The sequence below is a fragment of the Gymnoscopelus braueri genome (assembly GCF_963280865.1).
Source record: "Gymnoscopelus braueri genome assembly, chromosome: 19".
Taxonomy (NCBI): Eukaryota; Metazoa; Chordata; class Actinopteri; order Myctophiformes; family Myctophidae; genus Gymnoscopelus; species Gymnoscopelus braueri.
In genome coordinates, this window is record NC_137621.1 from 33,873,131 (window position 1) to 33,887,430 (window position 14,300).

The 14,300-nt window shown below is 38.4% G+C and overlaps 2 protein-coding genes across 4 annotated transcripts; one reads left to right on the forward strand and one right to left on the reverse strand.

The window, feature by feature from the left end:
- Positions 1-683: 683 nt before the first annotated feature.
- On the reverse strand, positions 684-9,231 carry pacc1 (proton activated chloride channel 1). Of its 3 annotated transcripts, none has more exons than XM_080413913.1 (8): positions 8,704-9,231; positions 6,561-6,654; positions 5,342-5,551; positions 4,500-4,654; positions 3,365-3,504; positions 2,838-2,979; positions 2,623-2,730; positions 684-2,389 (listed from the first exon to the last, which is right to left on the reverse strand). In XM_080413913.1, exons 1-8 carry the CDS (start codon positions 8,737-8,739, stop codon positions 2,228-2,230), a joined length of 1,047 nt encoding a protein of 348 aa, XP_080270039.1. In that variant the 5' UTR covers positions 8,740-9,231; the 3' UTR covers positions 684-2,227. The 3 variants fall into 3 exon arrangements, with proteins under 3 accessions (XP_080270039.1, XP_080270038.1, XP_080270040.1); XM_080413912.1 differs by having other exon boundaries at positions 3,365-3,507; XM_080413914.1 differs by lacking the exons at positions 6,561-6,654; positions 8,704-9,231 and adding an exon at positions 5,721-5,740 and having other exon boundaries at positions 3,365-3,507.
- A 284-nt stretch (positions 9,232-9,515) lies between these two features.
- Positions 9,516-13,641, forward strand: nenf (neudesin neurotrophic factor). The gene is made up of 4 exons (XM_080413831.1): positions 9,516-9,725; positions 9,876-9,936; positions 10,448-10,551; positions 12,110-13,641. The coding sequence occupies exons 1-4, from the start codon at positions 9,579-9,581 to the stop codon at positions 12,287-12,289; spliced, it is 492 nt and encodes a 163-aa protein (XP_080269957.1). The 5' UTR covers positions 9,516-9,578; the 3' UTR covers positions 12,290-13,641.
- Positions 13,642-14,300: the final 659 nt, after the last annotated feature.

The following is a 14,300-nucleotide window of genomic DNA, read 5'->3' on the forward strand; positions in this document are numbered from 1 at the left end:
AGGTATGGCATGAGCAATTTTTCCTTTTGATTAAAAAATTTTTTTTTTTAAAAGAGTGATATTGCCCTTGACAATTATCAACTGTAGGCTAGATCTAAATAAAGGTGCAGGTCTACATCTATAAATAGCAAGCAAGGACTCAAGAATTTGTATTTCAGAAATGTTTTTTTATTCATAATAAGATCATTTAGATCAATTCAAGTACATTCCAATCAATGCAAATCTTTGAAAAGAAAATTCAGAAAACAGGAAGTAGTCTTATGTGTAGGCCTATACATAATAATCACATCTATACTCTTTATGTACAGTATGTCACTAAGGTGACAGTAATAGCACTACCTTAAATATAGACCAATAATGTGACAATAGTAGCACTACCCTAAATATAGAAACTCCTGAAAGTTATGTCGTTTTAGAGTTGAACATTGCCAGTAGTTTAAAAGAAATAATTTCATTGTTATGCACAAACAGTGTGATAAGAAGTTGTCATAAATGCTACCTTAACAAATGTAAGGTCAACAAGACATGTGATAGTCCCTTTATAATCCACCTGAGAACAATCCAGCAATGCGATTTCAGCAATATTGACATGTTTTCACTAAATCCCTTACGAAACATAAGCCTTCAGTAACGTTTTCATATTTGCACATACATTATAGCATATATTAACTAGGCCTACATATAGCATATCGTCAGTGTCCAGCCGGGACCAGCTAACTCCATTTTCAGTTTTTTTTTCTTCTTTCTACATCTGTGTAATTTTTTTTTAAATAATAACATATGAAAAGTATTAAAAAGCGCCTCTGACGAAAACTCCTAACTCCATTGGACCCTCAAACTGTCCGTCAAAAACAAACAACTCCCCCCTCCTCTCAGGCTCTCAGAGAAGCTCTGCTCTGTATGAGGCAGACAGGGAGAAGGGTGTCTTCACAAAGGTCATCTGCTTGTGTTTTCTTTTTAAATGTTAATGGACAGAGAAGGAGTGTGTGCAGGAGTTTGTTTCAAACATCTCCAAGAGCTCAAGGAGATCATGCCAAAAGACTTTCACAGCTTTTATGACAATCTAAAGCACTAAGAAACACCCACCACACACGCAACACACAGCACACAACAGTGTGATAATAAAATGTTGATAGGTATATGATAGGTAAATTCAACTGTGGTTGTTATTGTTAGTGCAGTAGGCTACAGATTTGATAGGCTACAGATTCTATTTTTCATGAATGTATTTTGTATTTATATGCCATTTATTTATTGTTGGTGTGCCATGACAGCTTTTGTTAAATACATGATTGAGTATTGAGGCAGAATTGTTTGTTGCACTCAACTGTAGAAGAACAACAGTGGTAAGTTGGTAACAGTTAGATCCATGGTTGTTTACAATGCATGTTAAAATAAAAGTTGTTTAAGTACAGAATTCAGCTTGATCTATACTTAGTATATGAGGATGGCGCTCACCATAAATAGCTGATCTCCAAGCTCACAATGCGTTGTGATGTGTTGTGAGCTTTGAGATCCATTGCCAGCTGTTCTTATCAATGATGGACAAAACCTCCTAACTCCACTTGCGCTGGATTTGTGTTTGGACAAAACTCCTAACTCCACTTGAACTGGATTTGGGTAAAGTGGTGATAATATAATGACACATGCAAGTATCTGATAATATATAAAGTCACAATACCAAGTTTGATGAGGCAGTATTGCTTTGTTTTAAAAATATAAGGTTTTCTTCATTTTCAGAAAAATTTATATTTTGTTTTTCATTTCCTGAACAATTACCATTTTGGATTTAGCTGGTTCCGGCCGGACAGCAGAGATATACAACTACATTTTCCAGTCATTTTCTTCCCCAGAACTGTCTCAGCCTACAACTTAAAAATAATGAACACATAAAAGTAAATCAATTCAAAAACATAAATCAATCATTGCGAATTTGACCTTTTTTTGAGAAATGATTGAGCCAACTTTAAAGCTCTGTGAGAATCTAGTGTTAAAATGTGACCAGAATGTAAATGCTGGCATATAATATGACATAAATTTGTTTCCAAACAATTGCTTAGTGTTACAATCCTTACCAATAATTGCAAAACAGTGCATGTGAAGTTATACCCAAAAATAGTCATATCAGTGATCACAAAATATTCCTTAAATAATGGTTTGAATCTTAGGTGATTTGGACCTTGACGGCAATTTCGTGAGAAATGCAAACGCTTATTTGCAGAATGTTTCAGCCTATTTGGTTAAGTTCCCTGGTTCTGTTTGTCAGGTGTCTTTTGCGCATCTTGATGATCCACCGGATAGTAAAATGAGCAAAGTTTGCAGCCTTGAACAGAGCCATGAACACCCCGCAGAGAATGGCTATGGAGTTCCAGGGATTCGCAGTCACAATCTGTTTGGAAGTATGGAAAAGAGTGTTGAGATTATGTCTAACGCTCTGTTTTGATAATCACTATGTACACTGTATATTCATTATAGTTTATAATATTTTGTAAAACTACTGCTAAAAGTAATATTAGTATATACTTGTCATTATTATTAATATTATATTATTGTTAATATTATTATTATTATATTACTACTACTACTACTACATGGGGGAGAATGGGGAGGGGGAGAACATACCAGTCTGATTTCTTGCACGAACGGATCTCTCCATTCAAACACCACAAAGAAAAGCTGATTGGTCCTCTCCTGTTCAGGCCTCTTGTCGATGAATATTACCACACCAGACTGAAAGGGATTCAAGATAAATGAAATGGTTTTTCTTTTAACAATTAATTAACCAAAATGAACACTAAAACTTTCTCAAACTTGATTGAATACAAAATTAACTGTACCTCTTGCCGAAACTCCATAGCTTCGCTGCTTTTCCCAGATGTCTTCACCAAAGACATCTTGACCCAGGTTCTGAATCCTCCAGAGAAAGTCCACATGGAGTAATTCCTCTCACAGTCTATCATGAACTTTGATTTATCTGCACTAGAGAATCAGAATGGCAGAGCTGACACTTTGGTCTAACTGCATGTGTACCTACATAGTACATACTGCATGAATCAATAAAAGAGAGAAGAAACTATCACACAGATGGACCAAGGTCAGATAGTATTGTCTTGGCATAACATTGAGATTATGATAATCAGATTATATGATTTTTTACTAAGAACTTAAATAATTCTCAGTGTTTGCATTTACCATGCTCAGACGGTATTACAGTATCACAGCCAACCCCTACAGTTGGTCTTGGGGAGTGTGTAGACCACTTCCTTTCTACTGACAGTGAGGAGTTTCACCAGGAGAGTGTAACGCATGCAGAGGAACACTATCAGATATCATGTCATCAATACTTTTTTTTTTTTTTTTTTACCTTGAATTCAAATCACTGTATTTGCTAAAAAGCATGTAAGTGATGGCACTGAAATCCTCCACAGTTTCATTTTGACTGAACTGCATGAAGATCAGTTCTTTGTTTCTGACATCAGATGGGCCACGGACCACCAGAGCTTGCTTCTAAGACACAACAACACAACAAGACAAGAGGAGTAAGTATGACAGTCACAGTATGTTTCATTTTATTTTTGTAAAAATGTAATTTTTCATTAACTCTCTCAGTGCCACGCCCCGACATATCCCGAGTTTTTCCCGAGTACCCTCAGTGCCAGCACGAGAAATCCCGAGTTTTTACTTTTGACTGTGATCGCGCTATTCTGTTTATTTTTCATGATCACTTTCGCTTCCTGACTCCTTCAGACTCACCCGGAGCCGGATGTAAAAAAAATAATTTCATTTCCGGGTCACGTTGTTTTTCTCCGGTGATTTTCGGTCAGAATAGGGAAAGTCACGGTTTTTCACACGGTATAAAAAGCGAACGGAGAGGTCCACGTCTACTCTCTTTGGTCTGGGTGACGATCAGTCATCGTAGTCGTGTATCGCATCGTAATTTAGCCTGATCAACGATTGTCGAAAATGTCAACATCCGGTTCTGACCGGATATGACGTGAGCCTGTTTGGGAGGGGGCGAGTGAGCCAGCGAGATCATCAATGTGTCGATTTGTTGCTCTCTACTGGTAGAACTGTATTATGGGTTTAAAACCCCAATCAGATCATTTATTTGAATGAAAAATTACAAAATACTAATTCCTGGCAGTTTGGGAGTACTTTATGAAAATACTCTTGGCACTGAAAGAGTTAATTATATACGTGCACCATGCGTGTGGGAGGGACTAGGGAGGGAATAGTTATAGTATACCCTCCCAAAAAATATAGAACACACCACTGGCCTAAACCTAACCTTATTCTTTAACGTAACCTCAGTAAAACGGTGCCAAAACATAACCTTATTCCTAATAAGGATAGGTCCGCCTCGCTGGGGGCGAGCATTCTGTGCCAAGTGGGGCGAGTGGTCCGCCGCTGAGGGCGAGAGTTCCACGCAAAACATGGGGGCGAGTGTGTTTTGGGCGAGCATTCCGGTTACCAATAAATCATAGAAGTGTGTCACTGACCTTTGTATGATTTGTGAATGGGCCTATGTAAGTAACCTCCTCGATCATGCAGTCACTTTCCTGAGGCTTCCCTGGCGCCACTAAAGGAGGTATATAGTCATGGTAGTGATGCTTGCAACCGAGCAGTTGAGCCTTCCCTGGATACAAAGCAATGCCTGTTCAAAGAAGAAAACATGGAATACATAACGTGAAATAATGCCAAAACCAACACTTGCTTATTGGCTTGCATGCACTTCACTGTGTTGCACACCATTCCACATGCTGGTGTTGTAAGTCAGTAATTACTTAACATTGAGTTGGGACAGCTAAATCAGGGAAGACTATTTTTGAAGAGCAAAATAATTAGTCTACATGCAGCCGTTCACACTAGCGGCAACAAAAGCTAAATTACCAAGTATGGCCAGCTACAGTTCTGCAATTGATAACCTATACAATACATTGTTATCAAACATGTTAAGAAAGTATTCAATCTGGTTCGAACTGCTTGACAGCAAGTATGAGTTTTTCTTCCTTTTTACAGAACAGAGTTGGAATTGTGGGGAGAGAGAAGGGGAGTCGATATTGTGAAATGACATGATTGATTGATGCTTCACTGCGTCATTGGAGCGCTGAAAAAGTTGAAGCCAGCTCAACTATTTTTGTCTTCATATAGCTGGCTCTATTGAAATTGACTTTCAATTTAGCTGTTGGTTTGTCGCTGCTAGGGTGAAGGCAGCATGACATTTACTCTTTCTGTTTGTACAAAAACATAATATGATCACTGTGTGCTTTAACAGATACACATTTTCTAAGTTAGTGTCCCTAATTTATACCCCAAATTATTATTCATTATTCATACACACCAGGTGGAGAAAATGAGTCCACCTCTTTGTAAATTACAGACATGACAGGGTGGTTGAGTTTCTCCAAGAAGTCAGTGATGGTTTGGTAGGCCAGGAAGACAGCCACCGCGGTGAGCAGCAGGTAGATGAAGATGAGCACAACCGTGAATACATTTTTCAGGCATGCTTTGTTAAATGTCATCGATGGTGAGCTATCTTTACCGTCATCCTCTGCAATGAAAGGAAAGAAAAATAGGTAATTAGTGAAGTGAGGCAATACACAGAATCTGAGTGAGTGCCTGTTAGAAACCAGGAAAACAAATTAAGAGAAAAGGGGGTACAGTAGGTAAGCAAATATTTTTAATTGGGTGTCTCAGAGCACCCTCCTACACATACAAACCTCCTTGTGAAAGCAAAACCTCAAGGAGCCAACCCTACGTGTTAACATCAGTGGATAAAGAAAAGGATTAAATATCATCTCCAGTCAATGGACAGCATAATAAAAAAAAATCTGGAAACTATCCTATTTTCATGTGCGAAACACATTTTTTAATTTAATAAATCTGTATTTAATTTTCTAAAAGAAAAAAAAAATCATATTTTCAGTTCACAAAAGGTACCAGTTAATAAAACATGCACAACTGATGCACACACTTGGACACATCATCAGTGTTGTTACCTGGAGTCACTGGGTGTTTCGAGTCTTGCAACAGACACCCTCCTCCAGGCGACCCGACCGAGGCTGATCAGACCCCAGCCTGTGTCCAAGTGGCATGCTACTGCCCCCACTGTCTCTTGGGGTTAGTTAGAGCCAGTGCTAATTGGGGGTTAGGGTTAGCCTGGCGCTAGCCAGACCGACAACACAGATCCTCTCACACATGGAACTTTGTGAGTGAATCCACGCCATCAGTCCGGCCGATGCCAGGCCAGGTTAGTTGAGATGTTGCAGCTGTTGGTGACACTAGAAGGCTCTAGGCACCGTGGGTTGCCTCCGGGCCTGGCTCCCACACTAGTATGACAGTTTTATTATATTTGTGTGTATATATATATATATATATATATATATATATATATATATATATATATATATATATATATATACATATACACACATTTATCCATATTCAATATTATAGATAAAGAGTTTGGTACTCTGAAATAGCAGGTAAATTGATCCACCAGCCACCACATCCCTGGCCATGTCAAGGCCTTGACATAGTACTACGGAGACATGGTTCACCTTGTGAGATACTGCCATTACACTCCTCTGGCTCTGGGTCGTCAGTACCGTCTTGGAAAAGGTCTGGAGACTGGGTGTCTTCTTCATCATCAAACTGTAAGGTAAAGTCAGATATTTTAGCAAAGTATCATTATTTCATCTTTATTTAATAGTTATAATACAGAGCATGAAACTGGTGTGCTGCAGAGTTTATATGGCAAATTGTCAAATCTTTTTCCACCATCGTAAAACCACAATACACTACAGGTAAGTACAATAAAACAAACATGATCACAAAAAAAATACACGCTATGATATGAAACAACTGATACAAAATAAAATGTGTAGGCTACAGCTCTGGTTTGCTTTTAGATACCCTTGTTATGAAAAAATGTATATCTGGAATTAATTTGATATCAGTTGGCAGCTTGACAATGTGTTCCATATACAGTCCTTTAAGCCAGGAGAAAGCTGATTGTCCAGAAGATGTGGTATTTTTTACCAGTTACTCTGTTACCGTCTTGTCTTTGAATATATCTGGAAAGGTCCTCTGGGGATATGGCTAGACTCAGTAGATTGCTGATATATTTGACACCCACATTTGTGAAAACAAAAATGTGTAAAGCTCTCAAAGCTAACTAGATTGTATCTACAGAGTAGCCTATGGTACAGTATCTATAAGCCTAGTAGTGTTTTGTTGAATTGTATGTATATTAGATTAAAGGCCAGACCGCACCAATGCAACTAGTCGCAACTGCCATTGGGGATAATGGTTGCAAGTAATTGCAAGTATTGCATGTTGCAAGGAGTTGCATTGGTGCGGTCTGGCCTTAAGCTGAAATAGTGTAGCAGTAGTAAAACAAAATGTAATTTTGCACAGCCACAGCCTGAGCAACAATGAGAAGAATATCACACAAATGTTTTGCCTTTGAAAGAGTGTCTGTGCATCATAAAGGCTACTGAGACAGCATAATAAACATATTGTCATATTCGAAAATGATGGCTCATAAATGCATAATTATCATACAGTAGCAAAACCAAACAACTCTTTTGTCTGACTGGAAGAGTGAGTATGATTATCAAGTCCCGAAAGAAAACACGCACTCATCCTCATCCACTGGTGTTTAGTAACTAAGTACATTTAGTTACTTGGCAGATTTTTATTATCATTACAAAACATACATTACCCACTTAGCCTTAATTTCGGCCATTTGAAAATAGCCAATCTACAAGCCAATGCGTTTGCGATGCATTGTGATAAAAGATTTTAATACATTTTATACATTTGAAAACGTGTTAAATGAGACATTCTGCATAATGAGTACTTTCTACTGTTGGTAGGCTACTTTAAGTACATTTTGATACCAATACTTTTGTATTTCTTCTACTCAATACATTTTTTCATTCCGGACTTTTACTTGTCCAGAGTATTGATACTTTTCATTAGTAAAAACATTTGAGTACTTTTCCCACCACTGTCCTCATCTGATCTGTGTATGAGTCAGTCAGCTGTAAAGCATGATTGTATACTTCGTCACACGACGGTGCCGCGCCCCAAATATAGCCGATCTACAAGCTCACAACGTGTACAACGTGTTTCGTTTCGACCATAGAGTTAACAATAAGTTTCGACGCGTTGTGAGCTTGTACGATATTTGCTATTTTCAACGCGCGACACCGTCGTACCTGCGACGGAGAGTTAAAGCACTGCGTGCGGTCAGTCACATGACACGTTCGCTCTGTCTTCTATCATTTCCATGACACTGACGACAGTCCGTGATGTCTCCCTTAGTTTCACGCTGAAAATGTGCAGATCGATTTTGCTCTGTTAACAATGGAAAGGAAACCTGAAAGATAACAGAACATTCCCCCTGACAACTGTGTAAACAAACCAGTTGTGTAAAGTAACTAAGTACATTTACTCAAGTACTGGCACTGTGGCACAGAACGCTGTACTGGAGTATTTCCAATATTCAGTACTTTTACAATTACTCCACTACATCTCAGAGGCAAATATTGCACTTTTACTCCCTTACAATTCCGGACTTTTACCTGTAACAGAGTATTTCTATATTGCAGTATTGCTACTTTTACCTACGTAAAACAAATTGAGTACTTTTCCCACCACTGGTAAACACTTCAAAGACTAGCTTCAATTGCTCACCTCCTGGTATGTAGGGGAGCGCTCCCTCCTTAGCATTCCGATAGACTTTCAATGAATAATCGATCGAATACTCCGCCGGGCTTGGTATTCATTCATAAAGGTCAGAGAGTGAACTGTAATACTAAAGGCTGCATTTTGGGGAGATATGGTGTTTCCCTTCTTCTAATCTGCAGCCTGGCCTGGCGGAGTCACAGCAACTTCTCTGGTCACGGCAGTGTTAAAAAGGCACATCCCCGTCTGTCTCCTTCCCTTGGTTTAATATTCACTTCCCTGCAGGCGTTCTAGAAGAGAAGCCTCCTCCCAGCGTTAAACCACTTTGTTGTTTGGATATATCTTAGGTCAGTGGTTCCCAAACTTTTCAGGCCGCGACCCTCCAGGCCCAAAATAATCACATTTGAACTGGGGGACCCCCCCACTTATGCACGCACCTCGATGCTCACGAGTAATTAACAATGTTTTTTTAAATTTAAAACTGGGTGTGACCGTGTGAGTGATTATGGGTTCTAAAATGTAACACGGGGAATGTGCCCACATTCTGGACACTGTCATATTATGTGTCCAGATAAGTTCTCCTCAAAAGCTACATCATTGTCAGTCGGTCATAACGTGCCCAGCTCTCTCCGGAGAAAAAAAGTCACGCGGGTGAAAACAATCACGTGACCATTACATTTGCCCATAAAGTGTTTATAGTAGACAGCATTATTACATCCATGATTTCATGGATCATTTTTGGTTTCGCTTAAAACAACTGTGGCCAATCAGAGTATGCTAAATGCACACATGACTTGGATTCAACACAGTCAACACAGGAAGGAGGCGCAATTTCCGCCGCGTTGACTTCAAGGGGTTAACCACATTTATATCTCTGGTTAACCATGGCAACGCTACAACTCTGTGTCATGTTAACCACTCTTCTGTATTTTACTACCTTGGCGGAAGATATTAAGTTGAAATATAAACCTGCCAGCAAACCTGTCCGTTTGTTCACTGAGAAAGAGCTGGCAAAATATGACGGGAGCGAGGTAAGTTGCCATGATTCTGCCAGTCCTCCTGTGTGTGTGTGTGTGTTGTGTAAGTAAGTTTGTGTGGCTGTGTGCGTGCGCGCGCGCGCGCCCGGTTTTATATGGAGTAGCTTTAAGGTAATGATTCATCTATCTGATCTCCTGTTTTAGGAGGGACAGCCTATTTACATGGCAATAAAAGGAGTGGTGTTTGATGTTACCAAGGGAAAAGGTAAATAACAGAAATAAGGTGGGCTTGTTGCGACCTCACTGAACCTGAACATGAACTTATCACTGAACATGATAAGTTCATGGGTGACACAGCCAGTGGCATAAAGTAACTACATTTACTCAAGTACTGTACTACTTAGGTACACTTTTGATGATTTTTTACTTTACTGGAGTGTTTCCAATTTTCAATAATTTGACTACAATTATTTGACAACTTTAGTTAGTAGTTATACTTTGTAGATTTGGATTATTATTACAATTTGAGTACTCCTTCCACCACTGACACAGCTCTGTCACCCATGAACAATTGTAGGACCTCGTTTGGCGTGGCCATTAGTTGTTAATGTTTAACATCAGTAGGTAAACTACTGAGTTTATTATTATTATTATTAATATTGTCCCTTTGATTCTTAGGCCTGCTCCAATGTCCAGTCCATCCAGTCCAGTCCATCTGAATAAGACATTCAGTTAAATAAAATGTAATTGACACATTTGTATTTTGTTTTCTGCAGAGTTCTATGGTAAAGACGCGCCATACAATGCCCTGGTTGGCAAGGATACCACAAGGGCTGTGGCTAAAATGTCCCTGGAACCTGCAGACTTGATATCTGACACTGTGAGTTGATGAAAAATGAAATGAAAAAAGTTGGAGCATGAACAAAAGGACAAAAAGTTTTAGACAATGGCTCCATATCCTTGTCTCACCACTTAGGCCAAAACCTAATAGCACTCAACTGTCACATAAAACCTTCTTGTTTTTGTTTTTTTTGTAGTAGTAGATATGGAAAATATTAGGTGAGATATTCTGGGCTTAAGTGAACACTGTCACTTTTTTTCCACATTGCACTGATTGAAATGGACAATTTATTTATTCTGGGGCGGGATATGGTGAGGACACAGTAACCTTGTGTCGTAGTCTTTCTGCATAGTGCAGGATAGTTGTATATAGGTACGGTATATACTATTGTCTACAGTTTTTCTGTCTTGACAGTGCTTCTTGCCTTGTCTTATTTTTCTTGTATTGTTTTTCTTGCCTTGTATTGCTGTATACAACAGTACTTTCCTTCTCGGTACCTGTAACTCTTAACTGCTGTGCTGCCTCTGGGCGACTGGAATTCCCCCGCGGGATCAATAAAGGTATCGATCTATCTTAGTGTAGCCTTGCCGTCAATGTAAGACCTATACAGTCAGTGTGTACATGTGTTCTGTAGGCAAGTGCAAGTCAAGTAACCTTTATTTGTATAGCACATTTAAAAACAACATAAGTTGACCCAAAGTGCTTTCCATTCAAAATAACATAATATAGACCTCATAAAATACAGCATAGTTAAAAGAAACATAAAAAGCAATACAATTTAAACACAAAACTTTTATTACATTCAGTGAGTTGTGCAGGCACAGTCAGTGCGCAGCACATTTATTTAGTGCAATTATTAAGCATTAATCTAAACTGCTATTTTGTGTCATCCACACAGAACACAAATTTAACAAGGTTGAATAAAAGCGGCATCAACCTTTATGTAGACATTTCCAAATTAATAATTAATTTGATGTTAAATATTTACAACGCATTTTCGCATCGTTTATACGTCACACTGACGGCTCTCAGAGTTACTAAATTGATAAATGAACACTGAGGATTTTACTGTGTAGCTAGAGAACTGGTGTAGGATATTGGACATTTTTTTCAGTCTTACTTCAGCAACGTGTCTGTGATGGGAGGGACAGAGGGAGGTGCCCACCTGATAACCTATCAACCACAGTGACCTACCTCCTCATTCATCCTAACTCCCACCCCCTTGTTCTAACCACTTTAATTTGACTTTAAATGTGCCGCCCTATAATAATGACATGACCAAAATAGGGACACCAGGGTTGTAACATCCATAGTAAGTTTCTACATTGGCACTCACTCTAGTTTAATAACTGAGGATGATTACAACTGATATGTTGCATCTTTAATACACGTGGGTTGTGAACACATCAATATTAGTTGTTTGTTGTGTTGGTGATCTAGTCATTTAAGCTAATTTGACCTTTGTGCTCATTCTAGGTCGCCCTAACCCTAAGCTATTTCCTATTTGGGAAAATTCCTTGTATTTAAGTGTTAACATGTAATTTGAATGTTTAAAAAACATGGCTAAATGGGAATCTTACATTTTATTGTTTGACAGACGGGCCTGACAGAAGAGGAACTGAAATCTCTGGACAGTGTATTTGAGGGAACATACAAAACCAAATACCCCATCGTGGGTTACACTGCGTCTCGTATCCTCAATGAGGATGGAAGTCCAAATGAGGACTTCAAACCTGAGGACCAGCCTCATTTCCAACTCAAGAGGGATGAGTTCTAATCTATTTTCACATAGAGAGATGAATTCAATATATTTTCACATTTTGAAAGGACCTTTTTATATTACACCTTGAGTATTTTATCTTTATAGATTTGTTTATCTGGCTATAAATAAGAATCTCTTTATTTTTCACGTTCTATACATTTAATTGCAGATATGTTGACAAATTATTATTGTAGGTGGTTTGGATCAAAGGATACAGAGATATCACCTCACATAGAGTACAGTGCAAAACATACATTCAGCATTTGATCAACAGTGAAAATCACCAATACATAAGGAAACATAATGCAGATGGAGGAAAATGTTCTATTACTAGTTTATTTTATGGATCTTCATATTACTTGAGCTGAATAGAGTACAGAAGTCCTGACGTCACTCGTTCATCCCCTGGTTCGTAAAGTAATTTCTCTATGGAGAATAACATTGGGTCATCTTAGAATCGTCTCTTATAAGAATTGTGGTCCAAAAATAAACAAACTCTGTCGGCGATATTGTCAGGGAGGTGGTTCTGTATCGTTTATGATAGTCAGTCACTTATATTTGATACAGTCTGTTTCTGGCGAAAATTTAACGAATTCGGCGGAAGCGTTTTCTCACCGTCAGTTGATGCTTCATATCCATAAGAGTCAAACCGCCGGGATCATTTGTTTATTTTTGGAACACAGTTCTTATTTGACGCGATATTAAAGAAGTCTATGGGGATTCAGAACGGGGGTGGAAAACCGCGAACCAGGTAGGATGTGTAAATTACGTCAGACTTCGGTGCTCTATAGTAACATCATCCAAGTGGTGTGTGATCATAGTGTTGCGCCTGTGAAATCCATTCAAAGCACACGTTATCCTTTTTAATATATGTTCATGTGGATATGAGGCTTTCTTAATTGTTTTATTGTATTGCAAACAAGGATTGTATTTGACAATAGGGATTTGACACTATTGTAGAATCCTAGATGAGCTACTCTTTTTCACATGCAACTACAGTGTATACAAAGCAGTGATAGTCTTCAGGCCAAGGCCATAAGTGAACATGAATACTCCTCCCCTTGTTTGTCAAATGAAGGAAATACAAGTATACAGTATGTATGTTTAAAGTATACATAATGTCACTGTGTGACAACTGTTTGACTGGATATCTGCCAGTTCATCTGTAATTTGTATCCAATTAGCTTCCCATTGATTTAAAATAAAAGGTTCCAAATTATGTGAACAAAACCATCTTCAATTACATTTACGTGCAGCCCTTATGTTATTAATTCTCACACTCAAATGCTCTGAATGTTTAAACTTTTTCGTTCTTTCGTTATGGTTTGTGTATATAATTAACATAAAAATACACCTTGACCCTCTGACAATGTGTCTTTTTATTCAAAGAAAATGTATCATTAGAACTAGCTGAGCACCATAATGTGTCAGAATACAGAGGCTATATCAATATTATCTTTTTATGACAGTCATTAAATGTCTTATGTCACCCAATTTCAAATCACTTTAAGTGTCAGTTGCAGTAGTTAATAGTTATGTTACAGCACATGATTGTTTTCTTGGCAATCTATTTACTCGACCACTTACCCCGTTGTTGGTTGACTGGGGTTCATGCCATGCCGCTTACTCCAATCTTGCACTCTTTAAGTCGCTCTGGATAAAAGTGTCTGCTAAATGCCAAAACTATAACCGTAATCATAATGTACCTGAACGGTAATTCTACCTATGGTGACAATGGTGCAGAACATATTGACTCTTTACATAAGTAAATACTGACAACAGGACATGTGGTCATGTGATACAGTTACAACAGAATAGATAATAGACATAGAACTGCCCGTCACTCTACATATTCATTTTGCACAAACAGGATATATTCCAAAATTGGATATTGGAAACGGTATACCTCCACTATAAAGCAGGTGGGTCAGTGTTGGACAATAGAATATATTGACCCTACGTGATATCACATGAAAAGAATATTCCTTGTCAGTGCTAACTCTTACAGTTGGTGCTAGGGAGAGCA

What these genes read in the sequence shown, in the direction of transcription:
- pacc1 (XM_080413912.1), bottom strand. Translation starts at nt 8,739, where the DNA reads ATGCTAAGGAGGGAGCGCTCCCCTACATACCAGGAG. An exon ending in TAATGGCAGTATCTCACAAG is followed by an intron (nt 5,552 to 6,560) that starts GTGAACCATGTC and finishes CTTTCATTGCAG; the next exon opens with AGGATGACGGTAAAGATAGC. An exon ending in CTATGGAGTTTCGGCAAGAG is followed by an intron (nt 2,731 to 2,837) that starts GTACAGTTAATT and finishes AATCCCTTTCAG; the next exon opens with TCTGGTGTGGTAATATTCAT.
- nenf (XM_080413831.1), top strand. Translation starts at nt 9,579, where the DNA reads ATGGCAACGCTACAACTCTGTGTCATGTTAACCACTCTTCTGTATTTT. An exon ending in TGATGTTACCAAGGGAAAAG is followed by an intron (nt 9,937 to 10,447) that starts GTAAATAACAGA and finishes TGTTTTCTGCAG; the next exon opens with AGTTCTATGGTAAAGACGCG. An exon ending in CAGACTTGATATCTGACACT is followed by an intron (nt 10,552 to 12,109) that starts GTGAGTTGATGA and finishes ATTGTTTGACAG; the next exon opens with ACGGGCCTGACAGAAGAGGA.